At 39.7% G+C, this 16565-nt stretch overlaps 1 protein-coding gene across 4 annotated transcripts in view; it reads right to left on the bottom strand.

The window, feature by feature from the left end:
* Nucleotides 1–7040, bottom strand: part of LOC311230919 (homeodomain-interacting protein kinase 1-like) — a 39475-nt gene extending 32435 nt beyond the window's left edge. For all 4 annotated transcript variants that reach the window (XM_084317366.1, XM_084317365.1, XM_084317364.1 and 1 more), the window contains exons 1-2: nucleotides 6719–7040; nucleotides 5193–5912 (exon numbers count right to left, since the gene is read on the bottom strand). In XM_084317366.1, coding sequence (XP_084173492.1) covers nucleotides 5193–5909 — 717 coding nt within the window. In that variant the 5' untranslated portion in view covers nucleotides 5910–5912; nucleotides 6719–7040. The remainder of the gene's footprint in view (nucleotides 1–5192; nucleotides 5913–6718) is intronic.
* Nucleotides 7041–16565: the final 9525 nt, after the last annotated feature.

Genomic DNA, 16565 nt, shown 5'->3' on the forward strand with positions numbered 1-16565 from the left:
GCCGGAAGTGCATCGGATACCTACCTTAACGCTAAATTTTCAACAACGGAACAGATTGTTGCTAATTAAACACTTCATGGAAACGGAGTAACGTTAACGCTATGTCGTGTTCATACGTGTAGTGTAGTATGAACTCGGCGAGTCGGCATAACGTTAACGTTAGTCAGTTTCAGTGTTGCTGGATGGTACACTCTATTAGCTCCGTAGCTAACGTAGCTAGCCACGTTAACGTTAAATGTTCAACAACAGAACAGATTGCTGCTAATTAAACACTTCATGGAAACGGATTAACGTTATCGCTATGTCGAGTTCATAAGTGTAGTGTAGTATGAACTCGGCGAGTCGGCATAACGTTAACGTTGTTGCTGGATGGTACACTCTATTAGCTCCGTAGCTAACGTAGCTAGCCACGTTAACGTTAAATTTTCAACAACAGATTGCTGCTAATTAAACACTTCATGGACACGGAGTAACGTTAACGCTATGTCGAGTTCATACGTGTAGTGTAGTATGAACTCGGCATAACGTTAACGTTAGAGTGTACCATCCAGCAACACTGAAACTGACTATTAGCTCCGTAGCTAACGTAGCTAGCCACGGACAGGCACCTCCAGTCCCTACCCGTGTATGTGTGAGTGGCTCGCGACAAGTGTGTGTAATGGCTTGCTGCGGCTCGCTTCTCGTGCAGAGACAGAGAGGAGAGATAGTTTGCAACGTTTAAGTTCCTGGAAAAAAAAACTCATAATAATAATACTTTCTCGAGTATCGATAGCAGTACCGATAACGTTGGAGCTTATTAATACTCCGGTTTTTTCTAATTCAGTACCGGTTCCCGTTTAGAATCCCTTGTGTGTGTGCATTAGAGGAAGATGTCATCCTCTACTAGGGCTGACCTTCAAAGCTTTTTTTGGCAATCGAAGCTTCGGGGCCGAGCTTCGATTTTAATTCGAATCTTCGAAAAATTTAAAATTTAATAAAACAGGCAATAGTGATGATATAATTTGGGCAGTGCTGAGCTGGGTTACTTTCCTCCAGTGTATTTGTCCCCCGGCCGCACCCAATGGCCCCATGTGCGCACACACACACACACACACACACACACAAATCGAAGTAAAAAAATTTGAAAAAGAAATTTGAACGATTTTCTTTTTAACTCCGATTTTTTTTTTAATGTTCGAAGCTTGTGCCATCGAACAAAGCTTCAAAGCTTCGAAGTATTTAAGACAGCCCTATACTCTACCATAATAAAAAAATAACTCACGTTCCTTCTGTATTTAATTTAATTTAAGAAGCTAAACAAATTCAATAGCCTTTTTTTATTATGGTAGAGTAGAGGATGACATCTTTTCGGGATTCCCGCAATGTCATCCTCTAGTCGGGTCTAGTGTGCATACATTTACTATATGCTACTCTTTTTCACATGGATTAAGCTAATTGGCTTCGATTTTAATTCGAAGCTTCGAGAAAAAAAGAGAAAAAAAAAAAATAATAATAATATATATATATATATTTTTTTTTTATCTTATGTTGTGGGACTTGTACAGCACTTTCGTAAACGTTGTTGTTTTTAAATGTGCTCTATAAATAAAGTGGGTTGGATTAATTAATTAAGTAGCCCCTTTCGTGACTGACGCATCCAACAAGGTTTCACTCGGCTGTGTGATTTAATTCAAGGTGGATCGCTGTTGTCGTTTGAACAACTTCAGATTTCATGGGAACTACCAATCCCCCAAATCAAGAATGTTTAAGATGAATGAAGTAAGATTTTGATTATTTGAAATATGGCCTGTGTAGACTAAACTATGCACAGAATTATGTCAGTCTACAAGGTCCGGATTCTACATGGTCCGGCAATGTAGACCTTGTAGACTCCACTACAGACCAATTATCAGTGAATGTTCATGCATTTTTAAGAAGGGCAACTTCCACAAAAAAACAAAGAACTCACCAAAACATCTCAGTAGCACCTTATCTAAATGTTATATTTCATATATGGAGATTCATATTTATTTATGTATTGCATGCATTTCTACATTTTATTTCCTATTTTGTTTATTCATCCCAGTATCTTTCTTTCTTATGTGTGGAATTCTACAAGGTGCGCGCACACACACACACACACACACCTACACACACACACACACACACTTACATTTAGTCATTTAGCTGACGCTTTTATCCAAAGCGACTTACAAGTTCTGTCAAAGTGTTGCGTGTTACAGTGTAGGTTAGTTTATTAGGACAAGTGCATGACAGTAAGGTTAGTCACGGTTAGATTTTTATTTTTATTTTTTTATCATTTCAGATAATGGTTGAAGAAGTGAGTCTTTAGTCGACGGCGAAAGATTGGACGGGATTCGGCTGTCCTAACTGGGATGGGTAGTTCACACACACACACACACACCTACACACACACAAATCGAAGTAAAAAAAAAAAGTTGAAAAAAAAAATTAGATTTTTTTTTTTTTTTTACTTCGATTTTTTTTTAATGTTCGAAGCTTGTGCCATCGAATCGAACGTTCGAAGCTTCGAAGCATTTAAGACAGCCCTAGTTAGCTCCGTAGCTAATCCGCTCCTAGACTACTGATAGCAGTACCGTTAACGTCGGAGCTGATCAATACTCCGGTTTTTTCTAATTTAGTTTAGAACCGGGTTTCGGGGGGCATCCCTACTCCCAAGAGGAGTTAGTTATCACAGGCTGTAGAATGCAGGAAGAGCTGCCAAGCTGCTCACGTTACATGTTGCGCATGCTACCGGTATGTCTGTAGTCGCGTTTTGATGACGTCATCACAACAACACGCTATTTGACTTTCGGTCATATATTTTCGGTGCTAAAACCCTTTCGGCCGAAAGCCGAAAGAGCCGTTTTAACCATTTTCGGACGATAATTTTCGGTGCATCCCTATTATAAACACCCCCCCCCCGCCCCCGGTCACCAGCAGATGATGAGGCATGACGTTTAGGACTTTGTACAATTGACATTTTTTATCTGACGTCAATCGGTATCAAACTACATTTGATGATCTAATATATGTATTTATGGCTATAACTCACGTTCTATGGAATGCTGCAGAAAACGATAAAAACATATTTATACATTAGACCGTATTTTAGTATGAATGTGTGAATGAAAAAGTAGAACGTTGCTACATCCTAAACGATAGATACTTGATGTTGAATGGGCCATAGTAATGTCAATTTAGCAATACAATTTAAAAAGTTATAGCCCTGCAAAGAAGGGGAACATCTCCATAGACTTACACTGGTGGCAGAGAAGGGAGTAAGATCAGAATAATCTCTGGCAGATAAAGGGTTAAAATGCGATATAGGAAATTATCGGTTTACATTTTTTTACATTTATTTAACCTTTATTTACCCAGGCAAGCAAGTAAGAACAAATTCAGATTTTATTTATTGTCAAAAGTATGCATAATGTTGTGTTAATTCCACGACAAGAGATATGTAATGTTAATTACCTGAAATTATTCTGTTTTTGGGGGGGGGGGGGAACCCTGCATATATCGGTATCAGTTGATATCGGTATCGGAAATTAAGAGTTGGACAATATCGGTATCGGTAAAAAAGCCAATAGCGAACATCCCTAAAAAATATATATATACATTTTAATCGCATCTCCTGTGCTGGCACAAGCACTACCATAGCATGGAGTAACACACAATACATATAATAATTCATGGAAATATACTAAAAAGCTATTTATGGCCGGTAATAAATAATCTCTCTGGCTGGTCGTTTTTTAAATCCAAAGCTAAAAAGGATGAGGATACTCATTAAAGATTTTGAAATTCTGGTCAATTAATAGTTAATGATTAATCGACTAATCGATAAAATAATCAACTGATTAAAATCGATAACAAAATAGTCATTAGTGACAGCCCTAATATATATTGTATATTACACACCCGTGTATATTGTTATGCAAGTTTACTGTTACCTTGCCAGTATTTATTAGCACACATTAATTAAAGTGGATACAGACCAGCTAGCCTAGCTGTTGGACAAAAACACCTCTCCCTGAGTTTTAAGCTAGGCTAGTGGTCCATATCCGTTTCCATTCATTTATACTAAGCTAGGCTAGTTTGCAGCCAGATAGCTTTCTAATGAACGCACAAAAAGGAAAGGAAATCGATATATCCATCTTGTCCAACTCTGAAGAAGACGGCAAACACATTTCCCATAATGGTAGCGTGTTCCCTTTAAGTGTAGGTTGATTAACCACTTAACAGTCACAGGCACCTTTTGCACTTGGGCCTAGTTTTTTAAGGCGATCCAATGCTTTTATGCCAATGAACCAACACATTGCTTGAAAGCTAAGATTGCCACCGTTCGATTGATACCCTACTCAAGGTAGGGTGCTTGCATAAAATAAATAATTTTATTATATATTTATATATATAAATAATGTGTAACTATGTGTAACCTTTCATTAGAGCCCAAGATTTTGACTGTACGTTGAAGCGTTCAAGAGTTATAGAGTTTGGAGACATAGTGGCCATTTTTCTTTTTTATTGCTGGGAAGGGGGGGGGGGGGGGGGCTAAATGTATCTACCCGGTATGTTCCAGTTGTATGTACTGTAGAGCTTCAATACACTCTGTACCAATCACAAATACCACCAACCTGGTTGTGAGGCAATAAATTAATCTTGAATCTTGTATTTTGAGACTCCCAAGTGGCCATTTTGGAAAAATGCATAGACATACCATTATAAAAAGTTGTGTAAAACACTCATTTTCTGTGGTATTGTTATCAACTTTGGACCTGTAGTACTAGATAAGGCTTTAGGCTATGGACCCATTGTGGTTTCCAGGTCATACCTATCAGCTGGAACCTGTAAGAGGCCTCTGTTGGCAAGATAATTCAAATGGAAGTAAAAAAAAAAAAAATTACAAAAAAAAACTTAACATAATTTAACTTCAAAGTTTTAAAAGCACTCAGAGTGATTCTTCCTGTTGTGGATGAAAATCAGAATGTTTCCTTTCAAAAGAGACCAGACTCATGCATGTGCTATAAGTATGAAGTATAATAAATTGCAGATTACTTTGGGTGTTTTTCAGGTGTTTTCTGACCAATTGGCCGTCAGTTAAGTAGTTAAGAATAGATTTAGGCCTACTACTCATACATTTAACCAGGAAACAAACAAAAATAATCAACATATGCATGTCTGCTTACCTCAATTTGGCCCTGACGAGCATAGGATGGGTGGTTCTTGAGGATCTTGATGGCCACAATCTCATTGGTGCCCCTTTTCCAGCATTTGGCCACCTGTCCAAAGGTGCCCCTGCCCAGGAACTCCAACACCTCATAGCTGCAGGAGACGGAGCAGAGGATCTCGTGCTGCACCAGCTGGTAATCCCCCTCGCCGTTCGAGCTGCTACTCTTGGTGGTGGGAGCCGAGTGGGGGATCGACTGTCCCGTGCCGCCTCCCCCTGTGCGGGTGGAGTAAGCGGCCGCGGGTGCAGAGAGCTCTTCCAAGATCTGAACGCTGCCACACCCACTCCCCTCGCTGGGTTCCTCATACTTCCTCTTGTGCCCATGCCGGTGTGCCCTCGAGGACGTCTCGGCGTTGGAGTGGGCATAGGAGGAGGACGTTGGATGCTCACTAACGCGCCGGCTGGAGCCACGGGGAAGGCTACCTGTGCTATCGGCTGCCCGCACCACCACTTGGCCCCTGGTGCCAGGGGCAACTTGGGGGAAGACCAGGGACGGGGCGAATGGGGGCACAGCCATGGCCGGGGTAAAGGTGTAACCTGATTGGCCGGCTATAGAGCTGTAGGCTTCGGTGGTGGACACGTCCCAGACATTGTTTTCCACCTTCAGCTTCTTGACCCGGCAAAAGGCACTGGAGGAGATGGAGGGAGGGGAGAAGACCTGCAGCTGGGAGCTCATTTTCTAAAAGGAAGAGGGATGGGGTGTGAGACAAAGGAAAAGTACCCTGAAAAGTAAGTATGGCATTCAACACGGGCCAAACTGCACGCACACAAAACACCACCTTTTGAAATAACATCCTTGTAAAATAAAGGCTCATACTAGGAAGTAGGAAAAATGTGGGGGGGGGGACCATATACTGCAACAATATAGTCACGATGCATGTCATAAATATAGCTCAAATTAGCTATAAATCAGACTTGACTAGTCTTAACATAAGTGTATATATATAACGTTAGCTGCTTACTAGTCCTGATACAGAACCCCGTGGGAGTACGTTATGAGCAGACTTCCAAAGGGGTCCTCCTGTATCAGGTCGAGCTACTTACTAACAATACCATTACCATTATGTGTATATGCTACGCTGGGTTTGCGACCTTGCATTGATATTTAGGAGAAGGAGCTCAAACACAGACATGGAACCTAATTCTAGTTGTTTCACAATATCTGGCTGTGTGGCCGACAACACTGTAGCCCATCTATAAACGTAACGTCAAATAAGATATAGACATACTGACGTTAACCTATTGTGGTTAAAGTTACACTGACTAACTTACTTTATTATCCAGAAGTTATACTTATTCCACAAACTGGCCTTGAAGGCAGCAGCAAGCAAAGCAACCCAACCAGTTAGCCGAGGTTAGCTGACCCGCTGGCTAAAACACATCATTTGTCAGGAATTGTCATCTTAACGTTCTCGTTAAAAACACATGGAAATGCCTATTTGATATGTTACCCAACCCAAAGCATCGCCATAATGATAGACATACCGGGGTGTATCTTTCTGTAGCGTCGAGAAACGGCTATATCGTAGGTTTAAATCCCCACTGCAGTCCAGCAGATGATCCGATTAGCTCTGTGCTAGCAGGCCTGCTTTGTTTTTTTCCATCGATTGAGTAACGTTGGGCTGGCAGTATGTCGGCAGCAGGCGCACACAAACACCCGAGAGGACAGTTTCTTCGGGGGTAGGACGGAAGTCTCGTTTAGAAATCAAATAGAAACATTTGAAGAAACTGTGTGATTTCAATATAACTATATATATATACAAAACGATTGCCCGAAGACAGTCAGATCCACTTTTCGCCGGAACAAACCACGTCCCCTTGCGAGCTGCGTGCTTACGAAACCAAGCCGCATTTCTCGGAGACGCTCTCTGATTGGCCACTGACGCGTTTGCCCAATCCGTGACGAGCTGTGTCTTTGCCCATTTCCACGTCGAACAGCCTGCAAACTACCTGGCGTTCTATCGCCATGCTCTAAGACAAACTCTAACCATAACCAACTTCGAAAGAGTGCCTAAGCTTAACCGTCGAAAGAACTTGCCGTCACGGTCTAAGACAAACTCTAACCTTAACCAACTTCGAAGAGTGCCTAAGCCTAACCAGTGTAGAAACTGGCGTCGGCCAATCAGAGAGCGTCTCCGAGAAATGCGGCTGGGTTTGGTAATCACGCTTATCAGCTGCGAAACTCACGGCATTTCCGGTCTATACCGTAATGACTGTAGAATGCGCAACATCAGTATATACCATTTCATCATACCGTAATGACTGTAGAATGCGCAACATCACTATACCATTTCCCGTAGAAGTCGCTTCCGTGGAACGGTAACATTTATTTTAGAGTGGTTTTGTGACCTTGGCCTCAAATCCAAAAACAATGTCAATCGGCCCCCAAAACTGGGTGGTATGATATTATTGAGACAATTTGTGTAAATGCACCTTTTTGGGGCACCTGACCTGTGGGGGTGATTGATTGATTGATTGATTGATTGAAAACTTTATTAACAGATTGCAGAATGGGTACAATACAGTACAGCTCAATACACACAATTGTTAAGGGGATGCAGACCAGAGAAAGACTTTCGTCTTGTTTACATCAGGGTCCCCCATTTTCAATTCATCTGGACATATATGACATACATGACATACAGATAGTCAGTACTGCTACATCTATACATTTATGACATACCAGATTTGCAAATACAGTACTGTTTGTGATACAGAAGGAGTCAGGAAAAGGGAGTATATACATTTGACGTAGAAACTGTACATTGGAGGAGGTTGGGTGGGGGGGGGGTTGGGTACACTGGGATATTGACAACCATACTGGGTAATCTACATTGGAGGTGGTTGGGGGGGGGGGGGGCACACTGTATATACAAGCAAAACTGTACATTGAGGGGGGGGGGGGGGGACACTGTACAAACAAACAAAATTGTACATTGGACTATTGACAACCATACTAGGTAAATGACTGTACATTGGAGGGGGTTGGGTTAGGATATTTACAGGGGCCAGTGTTGAATTGCAGTCTCCCGTAGGTGTCCCTTGAGAGAGGTTTTGAAAGTGGGTAGTGATCCAAGGCCAAAGTATATTTAGGGGGTGTCAAACATTTGAACCCTCCAATTTTCTGTTTGCTGGCATCCTAAATATCCTAAAGATCACTCTAAATTCGACATTTGCACAACACCCCATTGTAAATTACATAACTAGCTAAGGCTACTATTAGATTAAATTGTGCTGAGCTCTCCAGATACAGAATAGTTTGGTAAGTACTAGTATCTACAATTATTAATTATCACATGTCATCACAACAGAATAGGATCAGATTCAGGTGAAATATAATCGAAATGCCCATTTAACGGCGACGAAGCCTGTAGTTCCCTCTGTAGCCGCATGATGGAGAAACTGCTGCATGGGACACACAACTTATACGGCCCTGTGACAAGATTTGTAATATATATTATATTATGTAGTTTAGTCAAGTTCTTTAATAGTTGTCATACAGAAGTACAGAATACTTTCATACAAAATGTTTCTTACTGTTACGCTCCAGAGACTGTGCTAGACAAGATAGTATCAAATAACATAATAACATAATATAGCATGAATTTAGAAGAAGAAAATGAGGTCACAGTGTTCGGTATAGACATATAGACATAGAGAGATAATCACATTATGTTCATGAAGGGTGTTGCATTCTGAAGGAAAATACCTCTGCTAGTCATTTGGATGAGGCATGTCCTCTTTTGCATTGGCTGTCCCTGGATCCTCGTGATTTCGGTGGCGCAGTGATTCAGCCTGGGTGGGTAGGCTACTGCAGTCTAGAATAGACGTCTACCAAACTTTCACTTTTCACCCCATTCTAGACTGATTTTAGACGTCTATGTCATGACGTTGAAATAACGTCTAAACATAGATGTTCAAAACACGTCTAAGCTTAGACGTTCAAAACACGTCTAGAATAGACGTCTACCAAACTTTCACTTTTCACCCCATTCTAGACTGATTTTAGACGTCTGTCATGACGTTGAAACAACGTCTAAACATAGACGTTCAAAACACGTCTAAGCTTAGACGTTGAAAACACGTCTAGAATAGACGTCTACCAAACTTTCACTTTTCACCCCATTCTAGACTGATTTTAGACGTCTATGTCATGACGTTGAAACAACGTCTAAACATAGACGTTCAAAACACGTCTAAGCTTAGACGTTGAAAACACGTCTAGAATAGACGTCTACCAAACTTTCACTTTTCACCCCATTCTAGACTGATTTTAGACGTCTATGTCATGACGTTGAAACAACGTCTAAGCTTAGACGTTCAAAACACATCTAAGCTTAGACGTTGAAAACACGTCTAGAATAGACGTCTACCAAACTTTCACTTTTCACCCCATTCTAGACCGAATTTAGCCTAGACGTCTATGGGCCATTTAGACGTCTTTTAAACGTCTATTCAACGTAAAATTGCTCAGAGGGTGGTTACGCCCATAGATATAGGTTACGCCGACCAACCATGTTGGAACTGAGGGGTTCCCAAACTTTTCAGGCCGGGACCCAGAAAAGAAGGCGTCAGAGAGCCGCGGCCCAATGCACATCGTCAGGCTTTTTTTTTCTTTTTCTTTTTTGCCAGGTGACCGATTTTTTAAGCCAAATATCACTTCAATCCTATTAAGTTAGTTCAAGTTAGTTATTCATTTATATGTGCTATTTATGAGAGGGCTAACTTGTTGCAAAATAATAATGATAATAATAATAGCCTCATTAAAATACTATTGTTGCTTCGGTTGTTTTCAGCGTTTTATGTGCATAATCTGTTATTTAGTTTGAAATGTTCGTTGAAATAAGTAGATTTTTCGTTTTTGTTTATTTATTAAGTTAATATAAAACCATATAGTCACATTTTAGAATACAATAGAATAGAATTTTAGAATACAACTAGAAACACTGTCCTGGCCTGCTTCTAAGTTCAGTGGCCTGAAAAAAAATAAAAAATAAAAAAAGTAAAAAAAAAGTGATTTTTCTTTTTTTTATCATCTCGCGGCCCTCCCGTGGCTGCTCGCGGCCCACCTTTGGGTCGCGACCCCGACTTTGGGAACCACCCTAGACACACTGAGTTATCACCAGCCGGGAACACAACCCAACTCGGAACATAGCAGAGTTAGTAAGGAGATTATATAGCAACATTTGGGTGAAATATGCCTTTTCTCCTAATGGATGAAGATACTTTTAAAACGAGGTTATGTAAGAACTCTCCAGTGGCCTAGTTTGGCTTATCTTCCATGATTGATTGAAACTTTTAATTAACAGATTGCAGAATGGGTACAGTACAGCTCAATACACACAATTGTTAAGGGGATGCAGACCAGAGAAAGATTTAGTCTTGTTTACATCAGGGTCCCCCATTTTCAATTCATAATGACATACAGATATTATAAGAATCTAATCATGACATACAAGATATGCAAATATATTCTAACAGTAAATATATACAAGGGGGTGGGAGGGTGTTCGGACATTTACAGAGATCCTAACAGAAAATATATATACGAGAGACTACAGGGGTGAGGTGTGTTTTAGGAATAAGGTCAAGCAGTAGTCTGACCAGTTTGTTTTGTGATGTTGTAATCTTGTTTTTAGTGCCTTTGAAGTGCTTTGGTACTATGAGGTGCAAGCATAGTCGTAGTACCCTTGAATGAGTGCTCCTGCCAGAGTCTTCAGGGTATTCTTGTTTACCAGAGAGGAGATCCGGTACAAGAATCTTGTTCGTTGGTTGACTTTTTTGATTGAAAACTTTATTAACAGATTGCAGAATGGGTACAATACAGTACAGCTCAATACACACAATTGTTAAGGGGATGCAGACCAGAGAAAGACTTGGTCTTGTTTACATCAGGGTCCCCCATTTTCAATTCATCAGGAATTGATGACCCGATTGATGACCTGATTACATTGTTTGCCATTTTGTCACAGGAAATATTTGCCTCTAGGATGGAACCCAGGCATGACACTGTTAAGACTGTCGCCTAGTGTCGGAGCTGTATACCAGTTAACCCATATTAACTAGTCAAGGCTATCAGAGATAGAATATGTATTTGAACACAAACTATATGACATGATAATATTTCTGTCACACGGTAAATGTGAAAATGGTTACATTTACCAGCAGAATTTGAGAATTGACCAGTTAATGTGGGTAGAAACATTCAACAGAGGAGCGCGAGGACCTCACACAACCCTTGAGTGAATACCATGACCACAACACCAGAGGGAGTTCCACAAACATGTGCAACCCAGATTCGGCTCAAACAAGGGACTAAACACGTTTAGCAATTATGCCACATCAATGTGGAGCGCCCTACCCACAGCCGTAAAAAAAATGTGAATCCCTACCCACCTTCTAAACCGCTCTCAAAGAGCACCTACAGGAGGCTGCAATTCGAAACTGGCCTCCGTAACTGTCCGAACACCTCTATTACGTTACCATTGACTGAAGGAGTGCTCGTCGTCTTGTCAATGTAACATAATCAGGAGACGGTAGCCAGAGTAACAAAATAAGATATTTAATTATATTTACCATGGATTGTAACCAAAAAAGAGTAACATAAAATAACGACAAACAAAACACAGAACTGTACAAACAGGATCAGCATCTCACACAGGGGAGAACAGGACAGTTATAAACGAGTGGATGACGAGACAAGCCAAACTTTCCCCCACTGTACCGAAAACCCGTACCGAACCTTGACTTCAAAACCGAGGTACGTACCGTACCGTGGTTTTTGTGTACCGTTACACCCCTACCAGTTAGATAAGATAAGATTGATTGATTGATTGAAAAGTTTATTAACAGATTGCAGAATGGGTACAGTACAGTACAGCTCAATACATACAATTGTTAAGGGGATGCTTAACTTAACTTATCTTAAGATAAGATAAGATATTCCTTTATTGATCCCCTTGGGGAAATTCAGGCATCATAGCAGCATGGGGGGGAGGGGTACAGGTAGTAAAACAACACAGTATACAGGTAGTAAAGGACAACACAGGCAGTGTAAACAAATTGATCAATATGGTCAATATAATTTACTATCTGACTAGCTGAGGAATATTCACATTATTCACAGTGTCACATAAGGTGCAGTATGCATGAGGTAGTGTTATAATTTACTATCTACTGAGTATACATTAATAAAAGTACCAGGGTAGTCTACGTTGTCCCCCTTGGGTTCCTATAAGTTAGTGTAGGAAAATGGCTTAAAAAGCTCTAAAATTATGCTATTAGTCCTTTATTTATTATATAAAGTTATAAAATTTTGCTCCAGTTGCTAATTACATTTAGTTGTGCTGTGATTTTAGACAAACCAGTATGTTAATTATTACAATCTTAGTGTAATATTACGCCAACGCTTGAGCACCAAACATGTAATAATATGTTTTTAGACCCTTTGATATTTTCTACACTCTCGGCCGGAGCCCTCTGATTCACCTTGGCATAGCTACCTACGTTGGAATTGCAATGCCGATCGAATCTCACCAGGTGGCAGTATCGCTTACCTTTTGAACTAGAATGGCTTGGTGTGTAATCACTCATTCTCTTTTTTTTTCTTTTTCGCGAGGGCCCCTCCTCCGACGAGTCAGAGAGACACAGCGATCGCCTCGAGATTTTGTTGCCTGTAGCTTATTTCCTATATACATGAGGATAGATAATCGCAATGGCGATGCGTCCGATCACTGGGAATTATTCTTTCTGGATTATTTTATGTCTATTTTGCCGAACCTGAAACAGTTTCTGTAACAATCACAGTTTCTTACTTTACCAGACATAAACCAAGTGTTTTGTAACGATCGCATTTTCGGGGTAAGGGGATCAACCAGAGCGGTTTGGGCTTATTGCATATAACGCATTTTATCTCGCGATCTATCGGAAAAGACTGGATTATCTTGGAAACAAACTACAGTGTAGAAACAAACTCTTTTTTCCATGTTGGACTACAAGTAGTGTCTGTCAAATGAGCCACACCATTGTCTCCACAGCTATAATATATATAATACAGAACACACACACAGCTCTGCAAACATCGTGAAACACAGCGAAAATTACCATTTTAAGCTGGTGTGAAGCGGCAGAGATGGGGAAAGCTTATGGCACTGAATGAGTTAAAGGAAACATTATGTTGTTGTTGCTTTATCAATGTATGCTCTGACAACACAGTTAAAGAAAAAATCTACCGAAAATATCATTCATATATATTTCCTAATGTAAATTAATTAATTTGAAAGCTTCTGAAAGTGTATACCTCATGTACGAATTAGTTAGTTGATACATGATTTAATGAGTAATGAGTTTACCAGAACCACCTGCTGCACTATCACTTTGGGAACTGTTGGTGGGGTCAGGGGGCAGTTATGACATTGTTTCTTTCTTTGTTGAACTCAGTCTTTGTTGAAATTTCAACAATAATTATGTACAAAATACAAATATAGCCGCAACGTTCCCACATCCGGAATGATAGATAATCGATGTTGAATGGGCCATAGTAATGTCAATATAGCAATACAATTAAAAAAGTTATAGCCCTGCAAAGAAGGTAAACATCTCCATAGGCTTACAGTGCTGGCAGAGAGTGGTATAAGATGGGCACAATGCCCAGCGCCCAATGTGTTAAGGTGAGTGATCGGCACAAACAAAAATACCCTTAACTCGCTGAAATCTTGACAGATTTATAAACGGTTTAGTTTATTACAAACATTATTAATGTGGCTATGATTCTTGCTTGGAAGCATTTTTATTGAATTTTTTTAATTTTCATATGAAAGTCCATTATAAGTATGCAGTATGATAACTACATCTCTGACGTTTTTTAACAAACCAAACGGTTGAAAATGGAGCAAGCTATGGTTATTTCAATAGTACATGCACTATAGACATTCATGTTATGAGTGGGACGTGCTACCCTGTAGCAAGATTGCCACCAAGTGGCAACGTCGGTCTCCATTGGCCAGCAGCGTGGGTGAGTCATCTAGTATTTATATATATCTATGGGTGTCTGTATCAAGTTTTGTGTAAAGTGGTATATCACAATGTAGGTGTTCTGACCTTTCAAAGTTCAAAGGTTTTACCTTTAATTATAGCGCCCCCTTTAGGCCAATTTGTTGGAAAGCATTTACATTTACACACAACTTCCAACCAATGGGACAAAGTTCATGTTGCTACCATTTACCATCTCACGGGAATTTGCAAAAGCATTTCTGAGGATTAATGAATACAATTCACACAAAACTATTTCAATTTCTGCACTTCATGCTTGAAACCCTAATTATGCACAGTAACAATCATATCTGATATGTCTTGTTTTGACTTACTTTGGTTATATTTTTCCTTCAAGAGACTGAAAGGATATTTTAATGATCAACATAACAAGTGGCTTCAGGAATCAATAAAGGCAATTATTGCATTAATATCTGGTTGAAAAAATTCCAAATAATCATATTTTTCAATCAAGATACAAACATGATACAATTGAGGGGACAAAATAGATCAAAATCTATATCTGATTAAGATAGTACACTTAATATACATATCTAAAGTGCCATTTTCAAATGAAATAATTCAACCATATTTTAATTATTGCAATCAGATAGACAATACAACTATCATTTGACACACAAGCGCAAGTAATTTATTAGCTCAGGCTCCAATACTCCAATAATAAAAACAATTAAAAATATATGTTTTTTTGATCACATTGCTGTAGGCTACGTCAACATTTTGTTAGAAAATTGTAGCTGTAGGCTATGCCTCTTGTGACGATATACAGATTCACTCTGTCCTCATTTATACAGTAGCCTATGTGAGTACCATAGCTAGATTGTGATTACATTCACAGTCTCAAAGCAAGTGTGGTCATCTCTAGTCTAGATGATCTCTAGACCAGCAGTGGTTCTCAAACGTCTTCACGTCAAGGACCCCCACATTGATAACATAATTGGCCACATACCTCCATTTGATAAGATCTTGTCCCAAGGACCCCCAATATATCTGTTGTTACATGTGATTTAATCCAGAATTGATTACAATCTGATTACAATACTACACTCTCTCACTGTACTAACTTCTAAAAGCGCTTTGGATAAAAGCGCTATATAAAAAAGCAGCCATAGGGAGGAACATATTAGTGAAATTAAACGACTCCCCATTTTGCTGGGGACCCCCTGGAACCCCCCCCCCCCCCCCCCCCCCCAAAGGACCCCTGGGGGTCCCCGAACACCACTTTGAGAACCACTGCTCTAGACATTCTGTCTCACATTGTCGGAAACAAAATGGATTGGTTTTCTTGTAACTCACTTTAGGAGAGTTTATCTTCACCATGTAACATGCTAATTATTCCACTGAGCGGTGGTTCTAAACCACTTTAACGTGTTCCGGTGTGATCTGATGGCAAAAGCTGCACCAAAGAGAAGACAAGTGCAACTGCGTTCTGTCTGGCAAATGGGCGTTAATCTGGCAGATCAGATCAGAAATGGCATTGGTTCTCTTTAGCAGGGAAGGCATGGGTAAGGATAGGATCTCTATGCAAAGATAGCCTACAATTACACCTGGCCTGGGATCACTAAAGAGCAGTGGATTACAGAAATAATGTGTCCATATAGCCGAACACCATTCAGTCCCTCTAGTCTATAGTATCCTGGATTAAATACATGTCCCCAGAAAGACCTTCACTGGATTTACAGGCTCCATCGATAGTAACTCAGATTTATACAGGTAACACTTTATAGTTTGATAGTCCATTGTACACTCTCCACATTGGAGACTTTTTAATAACCTAAACTCAACAGATTGTTGAGTGACCATTATATATATATAAAGCTGATTAAAAGCCTTTTGTAAGATACATTAAAAAAAAATTGTATACAGGCTGCTATAGAGAGTCTTCTTTCCAGTGCAGGGTGTTAACCGTCTCAATGGAATGGATTCCAATTGCTTGCTGTGAGGAGTATCTTTCTACATTTGTCTTATTTGCAGTATTACAGTATATGACCCCCATGAAGTGCTGGTCAGTCTTTGTGTTACTGTTAATAAATGGTTCATTAATGGTTAACTAACATAACAAGTAAGCCATTGTTACCATTTATTATCAGTGATGATACAATATATTACCAATAAACTGTCCATACAAAATAATCATTACATCAATGAATGAACAAATAACATGATATCAACCATTTAATAACCATTAATAAACAGTAAACAGTAAATAAATAAAACTATAAATCCATTGGAAGGTAACACTAAAATAACAATTATTATAAATGTCCCCAGAAATAGCCTA

Source organism: Notolepis coatsorum (assembly GCF_963971535.1).
Source record: "Notolepis coatsorum genome assembly, chromosome: 6".
NCBI classification, from domain to species: domain Eukaryota; kingdom Metazoa; phylum Chordata; class Actinopteri; order Aulopiformes; family Paralepididae; genus Notolepis; species Notolepis coatsorum.